Source organism: Lutjanus erythropterus, chromosome 6, assembly GCF_056507025.1.
Source record: "Lutjanus erythropterus isolate fLutEry1 chromosome 6, fLutEry1.hap2, whole genome shotgun sequence".
Taxonomy (NCBI): domain Eukaryota; kingdom Metazoa; phylum Chordata; class Actinopteri; order Lutjaniformes; family Lutjanidae; genus Lutjanus; species Lutjanus erythropterus.
The window spans coordinates 35327212-35348876 of record NC_139322.1 but is presented as its reverse complement, the minus strand read 5'-3'; the positions used below and the strand labels follow the sequence as shown (position 1 = coordinate 35348876).

The 21665-nt window shown below is 37.7% G+C and overlaps 1 protein-coding gene across 2 annotated transcripts in view; it reads right to left on the bottom strand.

The window, feature by feature from the left end:
* LOC146325659 (copine-9-like) overlaps positions 1 to 20535 on the bottom strand; it is a 110011-nt gene extending 89476 nt beyond the window's left edge. For both annotated transcript variants that reach the window (XM_084720064.1, XM_084720063.1), the window contains exons 1-2: positions 20353 to 20535; positions 17426 to 17466 (exon numbers count right to left, since the gene is read on the bottom strand). In XM_084720064.1, coding sequence (XP_084576190.1) covers positions 17426 to 17466; positions 20353 to 20432 — 121 coding nt within the window. In that variant the 5' untranslated portion in view covers positions 20433 to 20535. The remainder of the gene's footprint in view (positions 1 to 17425; positions 17467 to 20352) is intronic.
* Positions 20536 to 21665: the final 1130 nt, after the last annotated feature.

The window sequence follows — 21665 nt, the reverse complement described above, 5'->3', positions numbered from 1 at the left end:
TGGACAACCCTGGGAAAACTGAAAATATGTAGTCAGCCAATCACATGGCAGCAACTCAATGCATGTAGACATGGTCATCATCGCCACAACCAAGGCATGCAGAAGATCATCTCTGAATGCACAACCTTAAAGCAGATGGGTTACAGCAGCAGAAAACCACACCAGGTGCCACTCCTGTCGGCTAAATACAGAAAACCGAGGCTACAATTCACACAGGCTCCCCAAAATTAGACAACAGAAGGCTGGAAAATGCTGCCTGGTCTGCTGTGACATTCAGATGGTGGGGTTGGAATTTGGTGTAAACACAATGAAAGCATGGATCCATCCTGCCTCGTATCAGCAGTTCAGGCTGCTGCTGGTGGTGTGGGGGATTTTTTTGGTGCACTTTGGGCCCCAGAGTACCAATGAGCATCATTTAAACACCACAGCCTACCTGAGTATTGTTTCTGACCGTGTTCATCCCTGTATGACCACAGTGTACCCATCTTCTGATGGCTACTCCCAGCAGGATAACACACCATGTCACAAAGCTCAAATCATCTCAAACTGGGTTCTTGAACATGAAAGTGAGATCACTGTACTCCAATGACCTCCACAGTCCCCAGATCTCAATCCAATAGAGAACCTTTGGGATGTGGTGGAACAGGAGATTTGCATCATAGATGTGTAGGCAACAAATCTGCAGCAACTATGTGATGCAATCATCCAGCACCGTGTTGAATCTATGCCGCAAAGAATGAAGGCAGAATGAAGGCAAAAGGGGGTCCAACCTGGTACTAGCAAGGTGAACCTAATGAAGTACCCTGTGAGTGTACTAAATTCCTGAATATGGCCATTAAAAGCTGCAGGTGCAGGATGGACAGCCGTGAACATTCGAATCAACAGGAGCCACTCACTCTTTGCTCAGATCTCATTAGGAGACCATGGGGGTAATTAGAGACCAGTAATCTTTATTTAGATGGGACAGTTTAGGCCTTGCTTTTATTCACCTCCGCCACTGAGCCTTTACTAAATTACAACTGAACTGCATATATACAATGAATGGGGAAAAGGTACAGGGTTGATTTATTTATCATTCAGCAACACAGAAGTGTATGCTGAAATGTCCCTTTATATTAATCACAAAAAATAGCTTATATAAATCGATGAATAAGTAAAAAAAAATAAAGTATTTTTTGTGGTGAAGTGCAAAGGATCAATCAAGGACTCTCACAACCTTCACTTGCCAGACAGCAGCAGGGTGAACATGGTTGGGTATTGTTTTTAAGAAAACAATTCCTTATATCTACCAGACGTTTCCTACACCAAACCTCTGACATCACACCGTTAGATTAAAGCACCAAAATCACTTGGTTAGGTTCAATAAAAGATTGTGGCTGAAATAAATATGTCAGGTACAGTAAGTATATCACATAAGCTAACTTACGATCATTAATGAAACTTGCCTGCGTTAACGCAAGTTATCAAGTGTATGTAAGTTAAAGTAAGTCATAATAATAGAATTGTTTGCAGTTTAAGGTGTCCTGGTTTACAATCATCTCTTTTATCATGGTGGTCTATGGGGTAAAATGCTTTTTGGACTGGTGGGGAATTTTTTTGCTGCAACACCGCAAGTAGCCTTTGAGAAAAACTGGCAGCAAGGCTGAGGAGCATTGCTCAGTCTAGTTCTATTATAAGCCTAAGAAATGTCTCCTGAATTCGTCCTTTGATTCTATCATAAGCAAAGGACAAATACTAATATAACTATGAGTCATAACAGACAACCAATACATTTTTCTGATGAAGACAGCCTTCTTGTAGTTCTCTCTGTACAGGCAGCTAATCTCACCAATATTACTGATGATACTGTAAGATTTTTAAAAATTTCTTTCTGTTTATTATTGTGTCATTTTTAGTGCCATAACAAATACTCTGTCTTTCTGCAGTTTAAGAACCACTATGTAAGATTTAGTGGCATCTAGAATCACCTCACTCTCCCCTTCAAGTGTGTAGGAGAAACTTGGTTTCTCTGTTGTGAGCTACTGGTTGTTCTCCATGGAAGAGAACCCCAACCCTCTGTAGGTATAATCGGCTCAGTTTAAGATAATAAACACACAACCATTCCTAATTTCAAGTGATTAGTAGTAATATATTTATATACATAAATATTATATTCAGTTTCTGCTATACCCTGGCAATAAATCTCTCTAAATCTTACACACTGGACCTTTCAATGAACTTTTTAAAAGTTTATACACAAATACTTACAGCAGCAACCCCCTACAGAGAGAAAATTGCTGCAGTACTAAAAAAGTAATAAAAGGCCAAAAATAATTTCAAACTCACATAAAAACAACTATAATCATATATTTCATATATCAAAATATAGCCTGATCTTCCAGATGAGTCATTTCAAAAGCACAGCAGGCACTAAAACAGATTTTTAGAAGAGGACGATGAACAAACTCTCAAAACTAAAACCACACCTGCTGTGCTATAACAACACATTCACTCCTACCTGCTAGTGAGTCAGACTTCTCAAGCAGATACAGAAAAATGAATGTATAGATTGTATCACATAGTCTGTAGAATTCTATAAACATGACTGACTAACTCTGAAATGAGAGACTATATGAGAGAAATAATCACTTACAATTATGTATATCAAATCAGTGACTTGATGCACAGGCTTGTATTTTATTTTAAATACATCTGGACTGGTGGGAGTGGGGAGGCCGTCTCTCCTACTCATTTTAATGGAATGAAACACCCATGCATGAGGCTGAAACTGTCAGTACTCCACTGGCAAATGATGTTACATAAGAGAAGTGGGATGTTTCATATGGGAGCCTGATAGCGGTTTAGATGGTGGAGGATAGAAATAAAAGAACAGATAAATTGTGGAATAAGTGTGTAGCTTCAGGAGCTGCACAGTGAGAACATGAAGCCACTAAAAGACTTCCTCATATTTTCCTCAAGTGTCCTCTCCTAAACTTTCAAAGTTTTAATGAGCCAATGTCATCAGTGGTTTTCTTTTTACTTCAGAATTGAAATGATATGAATGTATTATCACATTTGAATTGGAATCGGAGCACAAAATTACACTTTTTGAAGTGCAAAAAGGGTCACTTCAGTGACTGTAAAGCCGTGCCAAACACAAAGAAGTACAGTCATAGCTATTGGGAAGGAGAAGAAAAATATCTCATGAATTCTATTATTTTCATCTGGGTCCAAAAGAATACATCATAGAGATGCATTTGTCTCTGACCAAATGACAGAACAGCACATAATCTCTTCAGAGATTTCAATTTTTCTTATTACTGCAGTTCAAATGGAGAAGAATTCCACTTGCTCAGGAAAATGCATGAGAGCTGTTTGCATCTCTCCAAGGGCAATGTCAGCGTGGCTGAGGTCCCACATGCTTAGAATATGTTAAAACCCAGTCAAGACTGGACTGAATAACACTGTAAAAAGGGTCAGCTTCAGTGTCTAGCTGACAAACAGCAAGACAGAGCGTTGTGTTTGAAAGAGCTTTATTTCACAATGAAACATCCATCATTTAAAAAAGTGACACCTACTCTGAAACACTGACTGACAGTGTAAATTGGTACACAGCATGCTTGAATTCTTTCCAACAGGGCTTATATAACTTTAATCCTCAGTGGACAAACTATCAGTGTAAAATGAACTGGTGATTGATTTGGTTATTATACTTAATGCTGATGTCAAGATCACTTTAGTCTGGTCAGAGATAACTCCTAGTCTGAGTCCAAACCACACACTATACTAAACATGAATATGGTTTCCAAGCCGTCACTCATATATTTTTCTGAAGAGCGATTGTGACGCTTACAGTGTGGTGCATTAAGGTTGGGCGGTAGGATGACTATATTGTCTATCGACGACAGGCTGAATCCATCGCTGATTGCTTTTTTGTTTTTAGGGCGATTTTTCATGTTATTTCACTAATGTAATGTCTGCAGAGTGACAGCCTCTGCTCTGCACCACACTCTCATCCAGCGGCGCAGTTCACACCCACTCAGCCGACCATGAGCGCTCTGAGCTGGGTGACGAGTGAGAGGAAAACAGCCTGCAGAGTCAGACTCTTTAAACTCTTTTCATCCCGTAAAGTGAGGATTTATTTTGGCCAAACCAGAGTTGGTGATTGTTGAAACAGTGGACAGACTAACAAACATGGTTTTGGTGAGTTTTACATGTTTTTCTGTTGAGTTTAAATGAAGTGTGTTTTCCGAGGAGTTAACGAGACAATTAAGTTCATCTTAGTTTGGTAAAAGAGAGAAACTTGAATTCAGAAGGTGTACGGTTGTGTTTCTCTGTTTAAAATGCAAAATAAGTGTGAGAACATGTAATTTCTAAACACTTTGTGAGTTTATTTTGTCTAATGGATGTAGTAAATGTACAAAGCATGCACAACATAGTGAATTTGCCGCTTGTGCACATCCCCCAGCTGTGACCTCAGAGGACAGGAGGAGTTGGGTGCGGGGTACGATGATATCGCCAATCACTGATTGACTGGCTGACAATGACTGTTTGGAAAATTTTAGCATATCGCCCAACTCTATGGTGCATATACATACACCGACATTGCATTACCCTTCAGATCGTATGTCAACATCAGCGCCATATTGGATAGGGCAAGACTGGCGATTAAACAAATACAAGTAAATGGGGGAGCTGTGTTATTTCTGGATTAAAAAGGTTGTTTATTTCTCAAAATATTTCACAGAGTCATTTTTATATTCACAGGCTCATGATCAACATGGAGTAAGAGTAACTTTTTTTCTACTCCATATATATATTGTAAACCATGGAATATAACTGTCATCTACATCAGTTGAAAAATGTAAACATAGTGCTTTTTATCCATAAAAATGGCAGCCCAGTTATGTAGCACATGTATTTGTTCACAGGCCAGTCTTGCCCAGACCAATTACGCCAGCGATGTTGACTAGAGATGTTAATGATTAATCATTACTTGATTAATCGGCATTAAGAATTTAACCAATTAAAATTGCATCGATCGATAATTAGTCAATTGTAATTGCACCTCATTTGACATTGCTTTCTCTGGTGGAGACATTTGTTGCATAAGAAAACTTAAAATAAAAAAATAAGTTAAATTGAGAACAATAATGTGTGTTTTGTCTCTATTAATCAATGATGATAAATCGATTAATCACTTGTTAAAATTTTCAAATACTGGATAAGGAAAATGGATGAAAGTTGGAGCCCTAACGCTGATGCATCACAGCAACAGGCCAAACCAGCAAATGCAGTGTCTACATATATACACATATGCTGTAGTGGCTCCAGCTCCACATAACTACCGTCTCATCCAAAACTGGAGGATGGACCATGGGTGAAGCTGAGGTGGGTGAAATGAAGCTGCTACCTAGCAGACAGCCAGCTGTCATGGCAACCACTTGTCACACTATGCACTTTATTATCAATAATTTTAAGCCTTAATATAATGTAAGCACATGAGTTTGATAAAAAAAATTCACACCCCATAAAGTTGTTGTGAATGGTTAAATTAGCCACAGAGAGCAAAACTGTTTTTGTACCAGGCATTAAACATGTTTACTTCCACTGTAAAGTTGGGCATTTTTATATGGGAGCGTATGTGGATTGACTTGTTTTTGGAGCCAGCCTTTAATGGCCATTCAAGAAACTACAGTTTTTGGCATGTTTGCCAGGACATTGCAGCTTAATATTTTTTATGACATGACACGTCCCACCTTACTCCCAATGAAAGTCCAAGATAAAAGGAAAAAAAAAAATCAAGACCAAGACAGGACTTGAACACTACATGACTAGAGTTCATGGTCTTCATAAAGCATTGGTTTCCAACCTGGGGTCCAAGCCCCACTAAAAGTGGGCAACAAAAATCACATGGGATCCCCAAGGCTTTGTCTGCTCTGAGGTTGTCAACATTACATTTGCACACATTATACGACTACAACAACAACATTTATAAAACTAAAATCACAGTATTTGCAAAAAGCCTGTATCTAAAACTATTTAAAAGGAAAAGTTTTCTCCTCATGTTAATTAGTAGGCCACACCTCTGCAACCTCTAAGGTTCTGTGATAATGAATCATTCTTATTCTGTTCGTAAAGATGAGTGTGTTTATGCCTACTCTGTCTGGTTGTTCAAAGAAAAAATGTTAAGGTTATACTAGAAAAGAGACATTTCACAAAGGTAAACCTTTGGGGAAACAATTATAACAGATTTTAATTTTTGACAATAAAGCTTTGGAGTGAATCACATTCTTTTGGTGTGTGTGAGCAGGAGGGCTTAACATCTCTTAGATACACGTAGGAGGGACTCCAAGGAAAAAAGGTAGGGAACCATTGTGAAGCATATTAAAGTAAAAATAAAGAGACAACTGTCAGTGCCAACAGTGAGGGAAAAAACACTTGCAATATAACCCTACATGAAAGGAAAAGTAGAGAGAATTAAAAAAGGAAAAAGAAGTGGAAGCTTTCTTGCTTGAAAGAGCTCTTCACTGGAAAAATATCTGCCTACTGCTCTCTATGCTTCTATTTATTCATGTGCATCCTTTGCAAGCCAGCTTCCTAGTTCTTCACTTCTTACAGAAACACGCATTGATTGCAAAGTTATACATCCTCCACACGTGGGTTGATATAGAGGAGCAGTGGGTAATTTGATGGTGGAGTAAAAGAAACTGAAATTTAATTTACACAATGACCAGGCAGCATGATACAAGCTCCTCAAGGACAAACTCTGAGCCATCAATAAATTAGATAAGGAGAAGTGCTTCACCATCTTGCTTTGGTATCTTGGCACATTCTTGTACAAAGCTGAAACACACAAACACGTGCAACACACACACTTTTAATTTAAAGCTGTTAGCAAGGCTTGATGACTGAAACTCTAAAGAGCAGAACCTGGGAGTAAAGAAATACTTTTTTCCCATTGCATTCTTGAGGGAAAATCGATGACTACCTCAGGTATAAGAAACAAAACAGTAATTCAATACTGCACTGAAATGAGAGTGGATATCACTGACAGGATCACTGAGTGGATCATAAAGTATCATCTGATATGAAGTACCATCAAAGCATTGAAGCCTTTGGGTTCTGTGTCTAATTTGCTCTTTCTATTTTTGTATCTGTCCCACATGTGCAATCATGTGCTTTCATGTTTCATGTCTGTGTTGTTATCTCTCTCGTGGTGTGTGTGATCTGTCATCGATCACCAACTTTGATCCCTGAAAACCTCACATGCACTCTCATCTTGCATCATAGCCTCCGAGTCTAGCTTTTTGACTTAGTCTCTCTTTACTGGCAGCATATGTTTCAGTGTTTGTGTGAGTTTATTTTTTAACTTTTTGCTTTAGCTGTAGCTTCTTTAGCTGAAGACAAATGTGACTAACTTTCATTAGAAATAAATCATTTTTTTAAATTAATTGATTAATAATGATAATGAAATTTTAGCATCATTATGTGTAAACTCTTGAGTTATACCTAAAAAAAATCCCTTCCACATAAATTATTAAGTTTGTGATGATGCCTTGACTTTTCCACTCGTTCCATCAGCTGTTTCTTCATGGTTTCCAGTCAGTGTATCCTACTGACTTTGGTGATCCCTGAACATTTTTGGTTTTCATTGAAATATCTCAAAAATCTGTTTGGTGGGTCGCCATTTAGTACAAACATGTTTCTTAAATCGTGACAACTTTAGTGACATTTTGACTTACTGTTATTTATTGCATTAACGTGCTAGACTAAGATGATGAGCATTGCTAACACTTTCTGCTACTCATTGACACGCTAGCATTTGGAGTATGTTAGCATTCTGATGTCAGCTTTTCACATAGCACCACTGTGCCTGTATAGCCTTATATAGCTGCTAGAATCACAATAGACTTTTAGACGCGTTAACACTCAGTTGACCAACTCTGTAATATGGCCTTTCTTCTATTATATGAATGCTTGCAAGTCATTGAGAAGAGAATCTTTCCCATCACACCTATACAACATGAAGGCAGAATCAGCCTCAACTAACTGGAAGCTACCACCTGCTCAGATAAGCAAAGGGTGTACAAGCATTCAAAGAATGCAGAACAACACACAAAGTATTAATTTCAGCTTCCTCTATTGACCACTTAACTAGTGGCACATCCATGAGTACATCGACTTTAGCAGCATGTCATCTACTGTGAAACAGAGTTACCCTCCTCACACAACCTGACAAAGCTTAGTCACTCTCAGCTGAGAGGACCTAATGATGCACACCTGTTTTCACTTTCACTAATTCAGCTGATGAGCTACCCCAACATGAGAGGCAGAGAAAAACAGGAAACAACATCATACAATCCACCACCAACACAATGACAACGTTTAAACAAAAAAGATGCTGCAACATTTTTATACAGATCAATGGAAACATTGGACTGAAATTTATGATCTAATACAGCCATTCTTAAACTTAATGATGCCACAGCCCAATTTTAAATTCTGCAGCCACAACTCTGATCAACATGAGACTAACTGTACCAATGACAAGGCATAACATTAGATTCCAGAGTTAATGTGTCACCAAATATGTTGTAAAAGTGATTAAACTACATCAGAAAAATTAATAATAATAACACATAACTTTTCTGTGAAGGTTCTCGATCATCCGGGTCATGGTACTGGACTTGGTAGAGTTCTAGAAGACGTTTCACCTCTCTTCTAGATCTCTACCAAATCCAGTTGCCTATGACAAGCTTTTCTATGAACACATAACATTGTTTTATTAGTTCTGTTTACTTATAATACATTTGATACAATTAATAATAAGTATTTTATGGTAATTTCAAATATTTGATTTATTTATTTTTATGACCTTTCACAACCCACCAGTGGGACTTTGGGAATCTTTGATCCGACACATCAAAAACTGTACGTGTTGGCAAACAGCCCTGTGGAAAAGGAGGGGAGTAGCCTTTTCACAGCAGGGGAAACACCAGAAATTTAGGGATGAAAGATGAAACATCACAGTACAGGTTTTTACTCTTGGATGTGGCAGAAAAAAATTTGGGTACTGTTAATGGAAAAAAATGGACTAGGCCAATAAATCAGGATGTACATGAAGCATGTGACTTAAACATCTACTGAAGCTTCTGTTTCACAGAGAAGACTTAAAATAGCAGCAGACAAAAACATCTGATCTTTATGGACCGATGAAGACACATGAAACAAACACAAAGGCCAACTGGAGAATTAGGCCCACAAGCTGTTTTCCTGATACGCCCAACTCATCACATTTCCAAAACAGTAATACTGTTTTGGAAATGTGATGGAAACATGAACGCAGTTCACATTTTCTGTTGCCATTTTGTTTGCAATTGACCTATTTATAATATAATTTATATTTATCTATTTATAATATAATTTATATTTATCTATTTATAATATAATTTGGATTTTAAACTATGCTGATTTTTTTAATGAAGATTAACTGGTTGTCAAATTTGTTGATTAATTTTCTATCACCTGACTAATTGATAAATCAATCAAATATTTCACCACATGGGAAAAGTCACTTCTGATGCGCATTCAGGTGTCTTATGTCAAATAAGGAGTCACAATGACAAAATGACAAAAATGTGTCATCCATCATGACTTGATGATCATGTTATGCAATTTAAGAACTCTACCAGGTCGTGGTTTTGGTGGTTTGGCGTGTGTGTGTGTGTGTGTGTGTGTTGACATAAGCCCTGCTATTATAGATTTTTTTTTTCTGTTTTTCTTTATATTTAGTCCCACCTGTCTCCTTCTATAAATTGACTGTCATCTAACCTGATGGAGAAAACTATTTTCTCCTGTTGGACTGAGTCACTATGTTACTTAACCACTTCCTCTGTGATGCATATTACATTCCCCCACATAGATGAGTATGTTCATATGTGTTAATAGCTATGTTTCCATTCAAATGTATCATACATTTTAACTAAATTTCAAGTAAATTGGCAGAAGAAAATGCAAATGAATTATTTCCACCCACTACTCTTAGGCGATTACTAGTAGTTGGGTCATTGAGATAAGCAGTAGTTGGCGCCAATTCTCTAATTAGAAAACCACAACACCATTTACAAAACAGAGGACACAACAAGATGACGTAATTAGAAGGGCGCCAGTTGAACCTCAAATGATGAAAACAATAGAGAGCACTGTGAAGGACTGGAATGAAAATGTGACATTTCTATTTGTTTGACATATTAATGTGAGTGAGGTTCCATCAGATCTGTACGGAGTGATCATGTGTATATTATTACGACATGGGAGTGATGACATTGGAGACCCTTGGAACAGAAACAGTTGATCAGACATGTATGTTGAAGGACCAGTGTGTAGGATTTAGTGGCATCTCAGAGTGAGCTTGCAATCACCTCATCTCACTTTCTCTAAACATGCAGGAGAACCGACATGGCCACGAAGCATGTGCAAAGCACAAAACGCCCTATCTGGAGAAAGTGTGTGTGGTCTGTTCATTTTGGGCCATTGTAGAAACGTTGCAGCACAACATGGCAGCCACCATTAAAGAGGATCCACTCCTTCTGTAGATAGACAGGCCTTATTCTAACGTACCAGCAAGACAATAATTCTTATTTTCACGGGATTAGACACTAATGAAAACATTCTTATGAATATTATATTCCATTTATGCCATATTCTGCCAATAAATCCCCATAAATCTTAAACATTGGCCCTGTAAGTGTTCACTGTGTCAGAACGTCTTCTAAAAAGTTGGTTCCATCTTCCATTAGGAACCTTGAGCAAACATAAAAAAGTTTTTGTAAAGGTGAAGGAGATTTTTGGAATTTTGCCATTTCATTCAACCCTTTAGAATGCAAAACAGTGCCTCAGCACAGCATAAAAATATATTGTAGAGTTCTGGAGATATCAACCACAGTGATGTCTGCCTTGTCTGTAATATAATAGGACTAGATGGCACTCAGCTTGTGGTGCTCAAAAAAATACATTTAAAAAATTCAAAACCAGTGTCTCTTTCCAAAAAACATTATTATATAGTACCTCTGACATGCTCAAAGTGCAATTTAGTTCAGTTCTATTGGAGAGAAGTCTGAACTACCTTTGACTCTTTGCCAGTAAACCATGTGGACCTTTTTGTTATGTTCTTTGGGCTAATACAGAGTTGGGTTTAGGATTGTAACTTTTATTTGATCGTAGTTTACTCAGAACTGTGATTTTATTTCTACTCAGGGCTGGTTTGTTTCATAATCTGGACAGGCATCTCCCTGAAGTCACATTTAATTTTCTATATCTGGCAACAAAAGATAGAAACATGCAACAAATTGACTCCTTATCTATTTACATGTTACTCCCCTCTCTCCTTGACCAGCATGGTGTTGTAACATACAGCTGACCCATTTACTGAGTGCTACCTGTTAGTTGTGAACAATATTAACATCAGAATAAAGTGATTAACTCGCCTTCAGCTGTGTGAAAAAAATACTATTTTTGACCTGATTGAATATTGTGTATTTTTGCTTTCTCTGTCTTGTGAAGTTACTATATTTAGCATTGACACAATCAGCGACTATGGTAATTCCTGCCGTACAAGTAGCTCTGATTAAGCGTGCATAATTTGATTAAATCGTTTGCATGAGAAGTGGAAAAGGAATGACTGACTGAGTGGGTCAATCTCCTCTCTCCTGTACCGCACACACACTGTTAATTACTTCCTTCCTGTCATAAACTGCAGTCACATGCTGCCAAGGCATTTGCTCCCATGTAGCTTTGCTCCCACTGCTGCCAAATATCCAACAGCTGAGACTCGGCAGCCATAAAGGATGGACACGAACAGCGGGGAGCAGCTGCGCAAGTTAAACATATCAGGTAACTTTTTTAAGGGTTTAACTTATGAAAACACCTGTAGACAAGTGTATTCAGATACATGTCCAGATAACACTCAGGTAAGTGGAGAGAATAACAGCACTCTGTATTTTGTTGTATTGTAATGGACAGGAAGTGAGTTTCTCACTGCTGTTATGTTATCATTGTGCTCTGAGATGTTAGTTCAGATAAACACATTCAGGATAAATGGACTGTTGCTGTTGCTGCTATTTCCAGGATGTTAGTGAACACGTCAGATAAGTGGTTGTTAAGACTTCAGCTTCCTATGACAGCCTCAGTTTGAGAGTTAGTACACTTGTTAGAGCCAGTTAGATCAGATGGCAGCAGATCACAAGGTGATGCACATTAGATCATTATACTGTGTGAAACATCCAGAGTGGTCAAAACCTAAAGCCGGGACTGTCAGGAGCACAAGACATAAACATATCAGTCATAAACATATCAATATAAGACTGGACACAAGTTTAGCTTCAATTAAAGCTCTGCTATGCCCTGTTCTGCTAATATGGTCACCTATATCGGTGCTCACAATAACATATGGCTGCTTAAGTGTCCAAGCACCCATGAAATTGTGCCTATGCCAGACGACATTAGACCTAATGCAAGAACATTCTCATATTCTTATCTTATCCTATCTGTCTCTGGCTATTTTTTTTTTTTCGATACATTGGGCTTGTACAGTTGTGACACATCAAATTCACAAACACTCCTAACTTTAAAAAAAGAAAATTATAATATATAATAATCCACATTAACATGATAAATGCTACCTGTGTATATTTGTGCACACGTTCACGAGGACTGTAAGTTTGCGTAATTATCACTCCAATAATAACATAAGGTTAAGCGTCCTGCCCCGTATGTCAGGGGGTGTTCATTCATAAAAAATGGAATCAATGTCTAAGTGGACTTCTGCACCAGATTTGAAGAAATTTCTTCAAGGTGTTCCTGAGATATTACCTTCATGAGAATGGAAAGGATGCGAGGCAACAGTGACCTTGAACTTTGACCACTGATCAAAAATAAAGTTCCTCCTGGAGCCTGCCGCAGCTGTCACCGGTGAGGCGGTATGAACATCCTCTTGCCACAGCAAGGCAATCAATGACCACAACAGGAGGAGGGGGTCAAGGTGAATTTTCCACCACAACAGAACACCTGCCATAATATGTGATGTTGCATTGTCAGACATTGCAAAAGAGGATGTTCCCCTGGACACAGCTTTACATGTACCTGCATAGAGCCAACATGCCTGACCGTATAGCCACTTTGAATGACTGATGACATTGTTAAGTTGTATGAATACATTTAAATTTATATTATATTTCAAATTGCAGTGTCAAACATGATAATATCAACATAACTATTAAGTGTAATTTTATAGCATTTTCAAACTCAAAATAGCTTCAAAATAATTAAATAAACTATTAATTATTGAAGAACTTTGGATAACAGCAGACTAACTGCACAACACTTCAACAACAGGTCTGTACGACTCATAAATTGTCAATATAAATTCAAGAGAAATTTTATTCTCCTAACTCACTTGTACAAACCACTTAAGAACAAATCTGTTTGTACGAGCAGTTTTTACAGGAGACTTATTGTGCTGTAATGCAGCAAAAGTGAGCCTGTTTCAACAAAATGACACAAAATGAGTTTTTTTTTTTGTTTTATTTTGTTTTGTTTTTTTCAAACCCACTGTGTTGGCTCCTCCGCTGGGCAGGGTTGCCAGGTCTGTATGACAAAACAGCCAAATGGCAAATTAAAACTAGTCCAACGGCCAATAAAATCTGGACCAGTGAGTGGAGAGCATTAGGTACATTGTGTGTGTGTTTGTGTGTGTATGTATTTATGTGTACTTGGGCATGCGTACATGTGACATGAGCCATGTCCATGTGTGTCTGTGCTGAGCTGGAGTCAATTTGGGTATAAAGAAATTATTTAATTTGTAATATGGATTTTTATTTATAGATATTATTAATGTAATTTGCATGTAATACAGGTAAACACAACCAGGGGATGAAAAAGTTAACCTACAGCAGCACTTTGAAAGTAGCCCAATTCCACGGGAGAACCTGGCAACCCTGCAGCTAGACCAACACAGTGGTCTCACTGAAATGGAAAAGGCAGGAGGGGGTGTATTTTTTCACACTTTGATAATGTTTGTCTGAGCACAATCTTTATGTGTATGAAACTAAGTATCATCAAGTAAAGACGTTTCAGCACCCACTGGAATACTTATAGTACTGACAATTAAGGTAATAATCCTTAATTAGTGTGCAAATTAATGCACCGAATCTTTGCATAATTATCAGTATGAAACTAGACATTTCCAAGTGAAACAAGATGACTTTTCTTCAAAGTTAAGATGCTGCTGCACCTCAGACTCGTATTATAGATTTCTGTCATTTTTAAACTTGTTTTTCTACAGTACTTGCAAAATTATTTTTGTTCTTCTGTTTTGTTTTGTTTTTTTTTTCATTGGGTTTCAACCGGTGAGGACAGAAAAGGTAAGAATTTCATCATACAGTACAACTTATTGTGCATACGCACAAAACTAGAATTACCACCTCACATTTGTATGCCTCCACCAACCAGACAAGTTGCAGTTTGCAAACATGTCTGCCCAGACTCACATATGTATTGAAGACTTTGAAGGAATTTTACAAAAAAGGTATTAAGTGTATTTTTTGGCAAAACTGAAGTTCAGTATATTGACATGTATTATTCCAGTGAATAATTTCCAAAGAGAAACATTCTGTCTTTACTATTTTTACAGAGGAGCACAGCAGAGCATTATGATGTCACAGTGGCACTGACATTTGACCTTCAAATTCTAATCAGTTCATTCTTGAGTCCAAGTGAGCCTTTGTGTCAAATTTGAAGAAATTCTGTTCATAAGAAAGGGACAGACGTGAGGTCACAGTGACCTTTGACCACCAAAATCTCCTCAGTTCATCCTTGAGTCTAAACAGAGATGTGCACATGAAAAAAAAAAGAAAGAGAAGAAATACCTTTGAGGCACAAGATATTCACAAGAATGGGACAGACGAACGTATGGAGTAGTGTCTCTCCTCATTACATCTTCCAGCTGTGGTGCATATAGCAACAGGCAGCTGTGAGCAGTGTTCACCACATCTGCTTCTGCTGCCTGGACTAAAAGAAAGGCTCGTGCTCTGGTTGGAGCCCAGTAGCTCCTCAGGCTGCCCTCACATCTGCAGCCAGTCGCAGACATGATCACTCGAGCCTCAAGACCAGCATGGGCGAGGTGTTAGACAGCTGTGCTCTCCAGCTGTGTAACTCATTTAAAGCCAGACTGCCAGGCTGATTTGGGGTAACGTTTGTCTGAGAAAGTTGTACCGTATGGGTTCTCAAAGGTACCACGCTGCTCAGAGGCTGCTGGACCTGTTTTAGTCGGTGAAGGCAGAAAGCTTCAGTGTCAGGAGGGCAAACAGGATAAACACCAAAAACCTGTAACAGAGCAGTCTGGATTACCAGGTGCACAGAAGATGCAGTCTCTGTTATTTTCTTTATACGGCTCTTGGACAAATGCACTTAGTCTTGTTGTCAGAACATTTCCAACTAAAAGACTTTCTTGGCATTTTTCTGTTGCCTTGTCTGCCACACTCTCTGCTCTGATGATTGTGATCAGAGACAGCTCTTCATCTGCAACGCTAAAAATTATTGTTTTATTATGGATTTAAACAAAGCTGGATCTGAAAGTAGTTTTCTTCCTTATTAAAATTCTTGAGAAGTGCGTCAGTTGATCCCTTGTAACAGGCAGCTAAGTTTGATTACTATGTTTTACAGTTTCATCAAATGACTGAGGCAACGCACAATATTTTCTGTCCCAGTTTCACATTCTAACTAATTTTTTGACCGCCTTTACCATGCTCTTTTTGTGTTTATTTAATGTTATGCAGGGCTTTGTGTCTGCCCTCCTCGGCTCTGCATGTTTTATTCCCTTATTTTCATCACTGTAAAAGATTTTATGCTTTGATATTGAAATAAATATTCAAAACATGTAATTCATTTATAGATGGGTGATGGGAGGTTTCATGTATTTAGAAATGAAGCGCGTTGCTGGAATCTGGTCTGAAGAGGGTAAATTTGTATGTAGCACCTGTCCTTGTAAACTTTTTTAGTACAATCCTATGAGCCTAGGTAGGCAGCTTTGGCTAGCTAACATGACACATTGAATTCAACTAAGACATAACACATGAGACTGAGACTATACACAAAGTTAGCTCTACAGGTAATGTGACCTGCAGCATAGCACACAACCTCCAGTTTCTGGATATTATATTAATGTCAGCATATATCACAATATACCAGGTACTAGATATGAGCTAGATGAGCTGTTTTACAAAACTGCTGGAGCTAATAGGTAATAGACCTTTTTCACAGCAGCCATTTTGACATGAGGAGGGTAAACACCGGTGTTACCATAATTAAGGCTTTGTTCCATTCAGGTCAAACAGAGTCAGGCTGCTGCTATTATCCATTGTGCATTTATGTTAATCAAGCCATAATCTCTCAGTCATGTAGGTTTGTTTTCTACCCCCATCGTACCCGTGCATATCACTCCTGACTCCTGACATTGCTGGACACCCGTCTACACCACAGGCACTGAGAATTCTCAATTCTGATTGTCTGGCAGCTGTGGATTAACATCTGGTAACCATCAGACTCCTGGATTACCTCTTAATGAGGCGGTATTAAACTTTTGGTAAAGATGGTGAGCTTTTGTTATCTGTTGTCTTATGTAAACAAATGCCAATTAACCCGTTAACCCTAACCCAACCCTACACCAACTCCAAACCCAAAGTGTTTTCGGATGTGGAATTCAATTAGGATCATACACAGCTCAGACACCAGACGCCTGGTTAAGATCTGCATCTCCAGAATCCTACATTAAAGAAATAACCTTCCCTAAATAACAAAAAAAAAGTACATCCACCCTTTGTGAGGTTGTGGAATTCATTCCAGCATTAGAACAGTAGTACATGCAGTAAGAGGCAGGTTTTTTTAACCCTCACTTGTCTTCCGGCTCTGACATCCTCCAGCCCATCAATCCCTGTCTTTTTTCAATTCCACAACATACTGACGCTCAGCCAACCTCAAGTCCTGACCTTTCTTCAACCTTGACTTTTCAGCCCATCCTCACTCTTTCATTTTATCAGCAGTGTTGCCACCCATTGAAAGCTCTGACCTTCTGGGTTATTTAACAGTGCAAGAGCCAGAGGAAAGTCAAATTCATTGTATCTTACTGCTTTTCTTGCTGTAAGGAAGCAAACCAGTCTTCAAAAAAACATAAATAAATAGAGGGAGCAACAAGAAGGTGATTTTCTGGCCTCAGCTGAACAATAAAGTTGTGTACTATACATAGCTATGGAGTTGATTTTCAGTTTAATATCCAAATTGGCAATAAAAATCTACTTTTACTTTAATTTATTCTCTCAAGTAATGACCAACAAAACAAACAATGTTCTATCATTAACAGCTTTTCAGACAACAGAGAGCTCATACTTACCAGGATCTGACTTAGAGAACGTATCCACATCCAGTAGACTCCTATGGAAACAGCAACAGTACAGGTAAAGATTTATCAGAGGGCTGCAAATGGGTCCAAATTAGGTTAGAATAGCACAGACTCATTTATGATGATGTCTGTGTAAAGAGGCCACATTATTACAATAAAACTGAAAATAAAATCTGTAATAAAATCCATTCCATCTCATACTTCCAGCCCATCCTCACCATCATTTTTATTTCACTCTATTACAGTCTTGTTCTGTCTTTTTGTCAGTTTCTCAGTCATGTTAAACACTTTGAATTCCACTGACCTGTCTGAAAAATGCTATACAAGTAAAGTTTGAATGAATATTTCATTTTACAACCCATATCTATGTTTATTGTGAGGCAGTGACCTCTAGTGGCAGGAGCAGTGTAAAGAGCGAGAAAAGTCCTGGTATGGAGGAGGTCGGGGTGGATGGATAGGTAAAACAAGGATAAGACTTTCACCCATGAGACCAGGCTTCATGTTCCATGTGAAATCAAAAGTCAACTTTGATTTATTTTATAATTTAAGGTACTGAATTTACATCCCATATGCGATTTACATCACTTACCTTGAATAAGTCTTCAAAGATTACTCGATTAATCAATTACAAATTGACTATTAAATTCATCACCTATACTGTTTTGATGATAGATTAATAGTTGTCCTTCATGTTTTCATTTAGAAATGTACAAATTCTCTCATTTCAGCTTGTCAAATGTGAATATTTTCTGATTTCTGTTCTCCTTTATGGCAGTGAACTGAATATCTTTGGGTTGTGACATTTGAGTCATCTTTGTGGACCAAACAACTAATCAATTAATCAATTAATTGAGAAAACAATTGACAGATTAAGCAATTAGATAAATTATCTTCAATTGCAGCCCTACATAAGTCACATGACATAACACAACATACTTATTTTAACACAAACCATGATGTTTTCTTAAATCTTGCAACCATTTCACAATGATAACCATGTGTTTCCACATATGATTTACATACTTAATATCAGGTACTCGCCAATGGTCATATATATATATATATATATATACATTTATATATATGTATATATATATATATATATATATATATACATATATATGTATTGTTTTGGAAGTAACTGGCGATCTACTTATTCTTTTGTTTAGGTATGAGGACATATTATAATTAATTAATTCGATTATGTTGAACTGTTGTATCAGACAAAAAAAACCCTAACCAATGGAGGTAGCGGTAGACCACCAGTTCCCACATTCTGCGAGGTAAAATGACTGTTTTTGCCAAAGGAGACTGGTGGCTTTGTCAAAAGCGATATTTAGCTTGATGGTTTCTGACAGTAAGGTAAAGTGGTGAAAATATTATAAATATAACATACATTTAAACTGATATTGATTTTTTTTGTTGTTGTTGTTTTTGGGGGGTTAAAATAAGATTTGCTGCTGACCCTGTCCACAGCAGTACCTTGCTTAGCTTTCCTACAATAGACTATAGACAATAGACAATAGACAGACTAATAAGTACCTCAGACAATCCCAAAAAAAAACCCCAAAAAATCTAAACTATCCCTTTAAGGCAGAAAATAGAAAATACCACAAATCAACAATAAAATGTTGTGCAAAATCAAGGTTAAACTTGAAATACACTTAATATTTCTGGAATGTCATTTTAGATGTTTTGAATCTCATGAGGGGATTGAATCTCCCCATCTGAGCTCTCCCACCCTCCCAGGTTTTGGCTGTCTAACCCAGGTGTCTGGTCACTTCAAGTCTGGCTGATCTCAGGAGGGACAATACAGGAGCAACAGCCATTCATTATTCAGGACTGGACTGGGAAGACAGTCCGCCACACCACCAGGCAGCTAGGCAGGCAGGTAGGCAGGCTGACAGTCTGCAAAACCCTGACTGAGTTTTACTGCTCCGTCAGTCAGTCAGCCAGCCAGCCAGTCAGTCGGTAAGCAGAGCAGCCGACCATTCAGCTATGGCAGCACGCCAGCAAACAGTCACTTCAGGTGCACATGAATGCTGTTTTGATTCAGGGTAATAAAATTAATACTAATGTATTCCTGGGGATTATTACTGTAGTTACTGACAATATTCCATTCATGCAATTTATGGAAAACAGTTATGAACCTGCATCATACAGGAGACCATCTATAACTTGACGCTTTACAATGTCACACAAGCAATAATCAACCATGCACATCGGTCACAGATAGATAGATAGATAGATAGATAGATAGATAGATTAGCTGCAACTAATTAGCATTTTCATTACTGATTAATCAGTCAATTATTTTCTCGAGTAATTGATTAGTTGTTCGGTCAATAAAATGTCTGACAATGCAGAAAAAATGTTGATCACTTTTTTCAAAAGCCGAAGGTGATGTCCTCAAATGTCTTATTTTGTCCACAACCCAAAGACATTCAGTTTACTCTCAGAGACAAGTAAAGAAACCAGACAATATTTATCCAACATTTGAGAAGTTGAAATCAGAGAATCTGTATTTTTTTAAATAAAAAAAAAAATAACTCCAAATGAATAATTGATCATAGATTTATAGATAGATAGCAGTGGCCAGTAATCTAAAAAAAAAAAAAAAATCTTACATTTTACAAAAATGAATGTTTGTTTTCTGAGGTAGTGGATGTGGAGGCACATCAGGGAAATAACCTCAGCAGAAGGTATCAGTGTTGCATCAGAAGAAAACAAATAACTCTCTACACAACATCCACATTCACCACACACATCTAATTAACTTCTATCACTTTGATGCTGCTTGCTTATCAATCTGAATTTCATATCAGACAGGAGCAGGTGACATTACAGACTTCTGATCCGTCTATCATCTTGATTAGATCTACTGTAAATGTATCTGAATGAGAGTTATATGACCTTACCGGCACGACACGGTAACTTCTATTTTAGTTGCAGGGACTCTGGTGTTGAGAGGGTCGAATTCCCCTATTGATGCCATCATCTCGGCTCACGACGCTTAATGAGCATCCGCAAAGAAACGAGATCTGATCATTCACAACAGGATCGTGATCGCAGTAAATCCATTGTCGAGATTCTCCTTCTGGTACATATGTATTTATATATATATATATATTTATTTTTTTTTTTGAGCAGAGAGTAGCGGAGGAAGGAAAGAGAGGAAAGGGGACTGACAGAGAAAGAGAGGAGAGGGAGAGAGAGGAGAGAGGCAGTGAAAGTTGTGAGGCAGATTTAAAGTTCATTCATCCTTCATGCGTTCACGGTGCGCTCCATGTGTCTGTCCGGAGCTGAGGAGGAGGAGGAGGAGGAGGAGGAGGAGGAGAGCGCAGCCAACCGGAGGCACCGGCAACAACACGGTGTTTTCCTCTCCTCCCTCCCTCCCTGTGTATGTGTGTCATTTATTCACATACATTAGTCACCTGTTACTGGCTACTAACGCTGGTGTTCATCTAATAAGATATTTTTCGAGGCTCAGACCAGGTGGACAAAATTAGCAAACCCAGAAAAAAACCCGTTAACATTTTTCAGACATGTCCACCTTCTCTGACTATTGTGTCCCATAATTCTGTTTATTATAATTATTATTTTATCTTATTGTCAGGTATTTTTAATTTCATGATTTAATTTTTCTCTTATCCCTAATTATGATCTTTTATTTTATTATTTTAACAATTTTATTTCATAATTATGACTTTTTCCACTCAGCTGTGACTTTTTTCTTCTCACTATTCTGACTTTTTATCGTGTGTTTTTTTTTATTATTATTCTGACTTCTTATCTCAAGGATTTTTTTTTTTCACAATTTTGACTTTTTATGTCAAAAATGTGATTTTCTTATGTCATATTTTTTTTATTTTCTAAATTTATATCTCATAATTTTTACATCTTATCTTATACTTTTGACTTTCTTATCTCATAATTGTGACTTTTTATCATAATTATAATTTAACTTTTTTTTTCTCTCTCTCTCTTTTATTTGCAGAAATTGCCATTCATAGCTAGCATAGTTTCTGCTACTGATAGATTCAGATTGTTATTCTGACAACATTATGCAATGGATCCCTACAGATTTTTGTTAGAGAGTTTTTTTTTAGCCAGAAACAGCTGTTATATCACTCTCCTCAAAGCCACTAAAAATTGTAATTTTACCTCGCAGACAATCAAAAACAAACTTAATTCAAACTCCTCAGAAACCAAATAAAAGTCTCTCTATTGT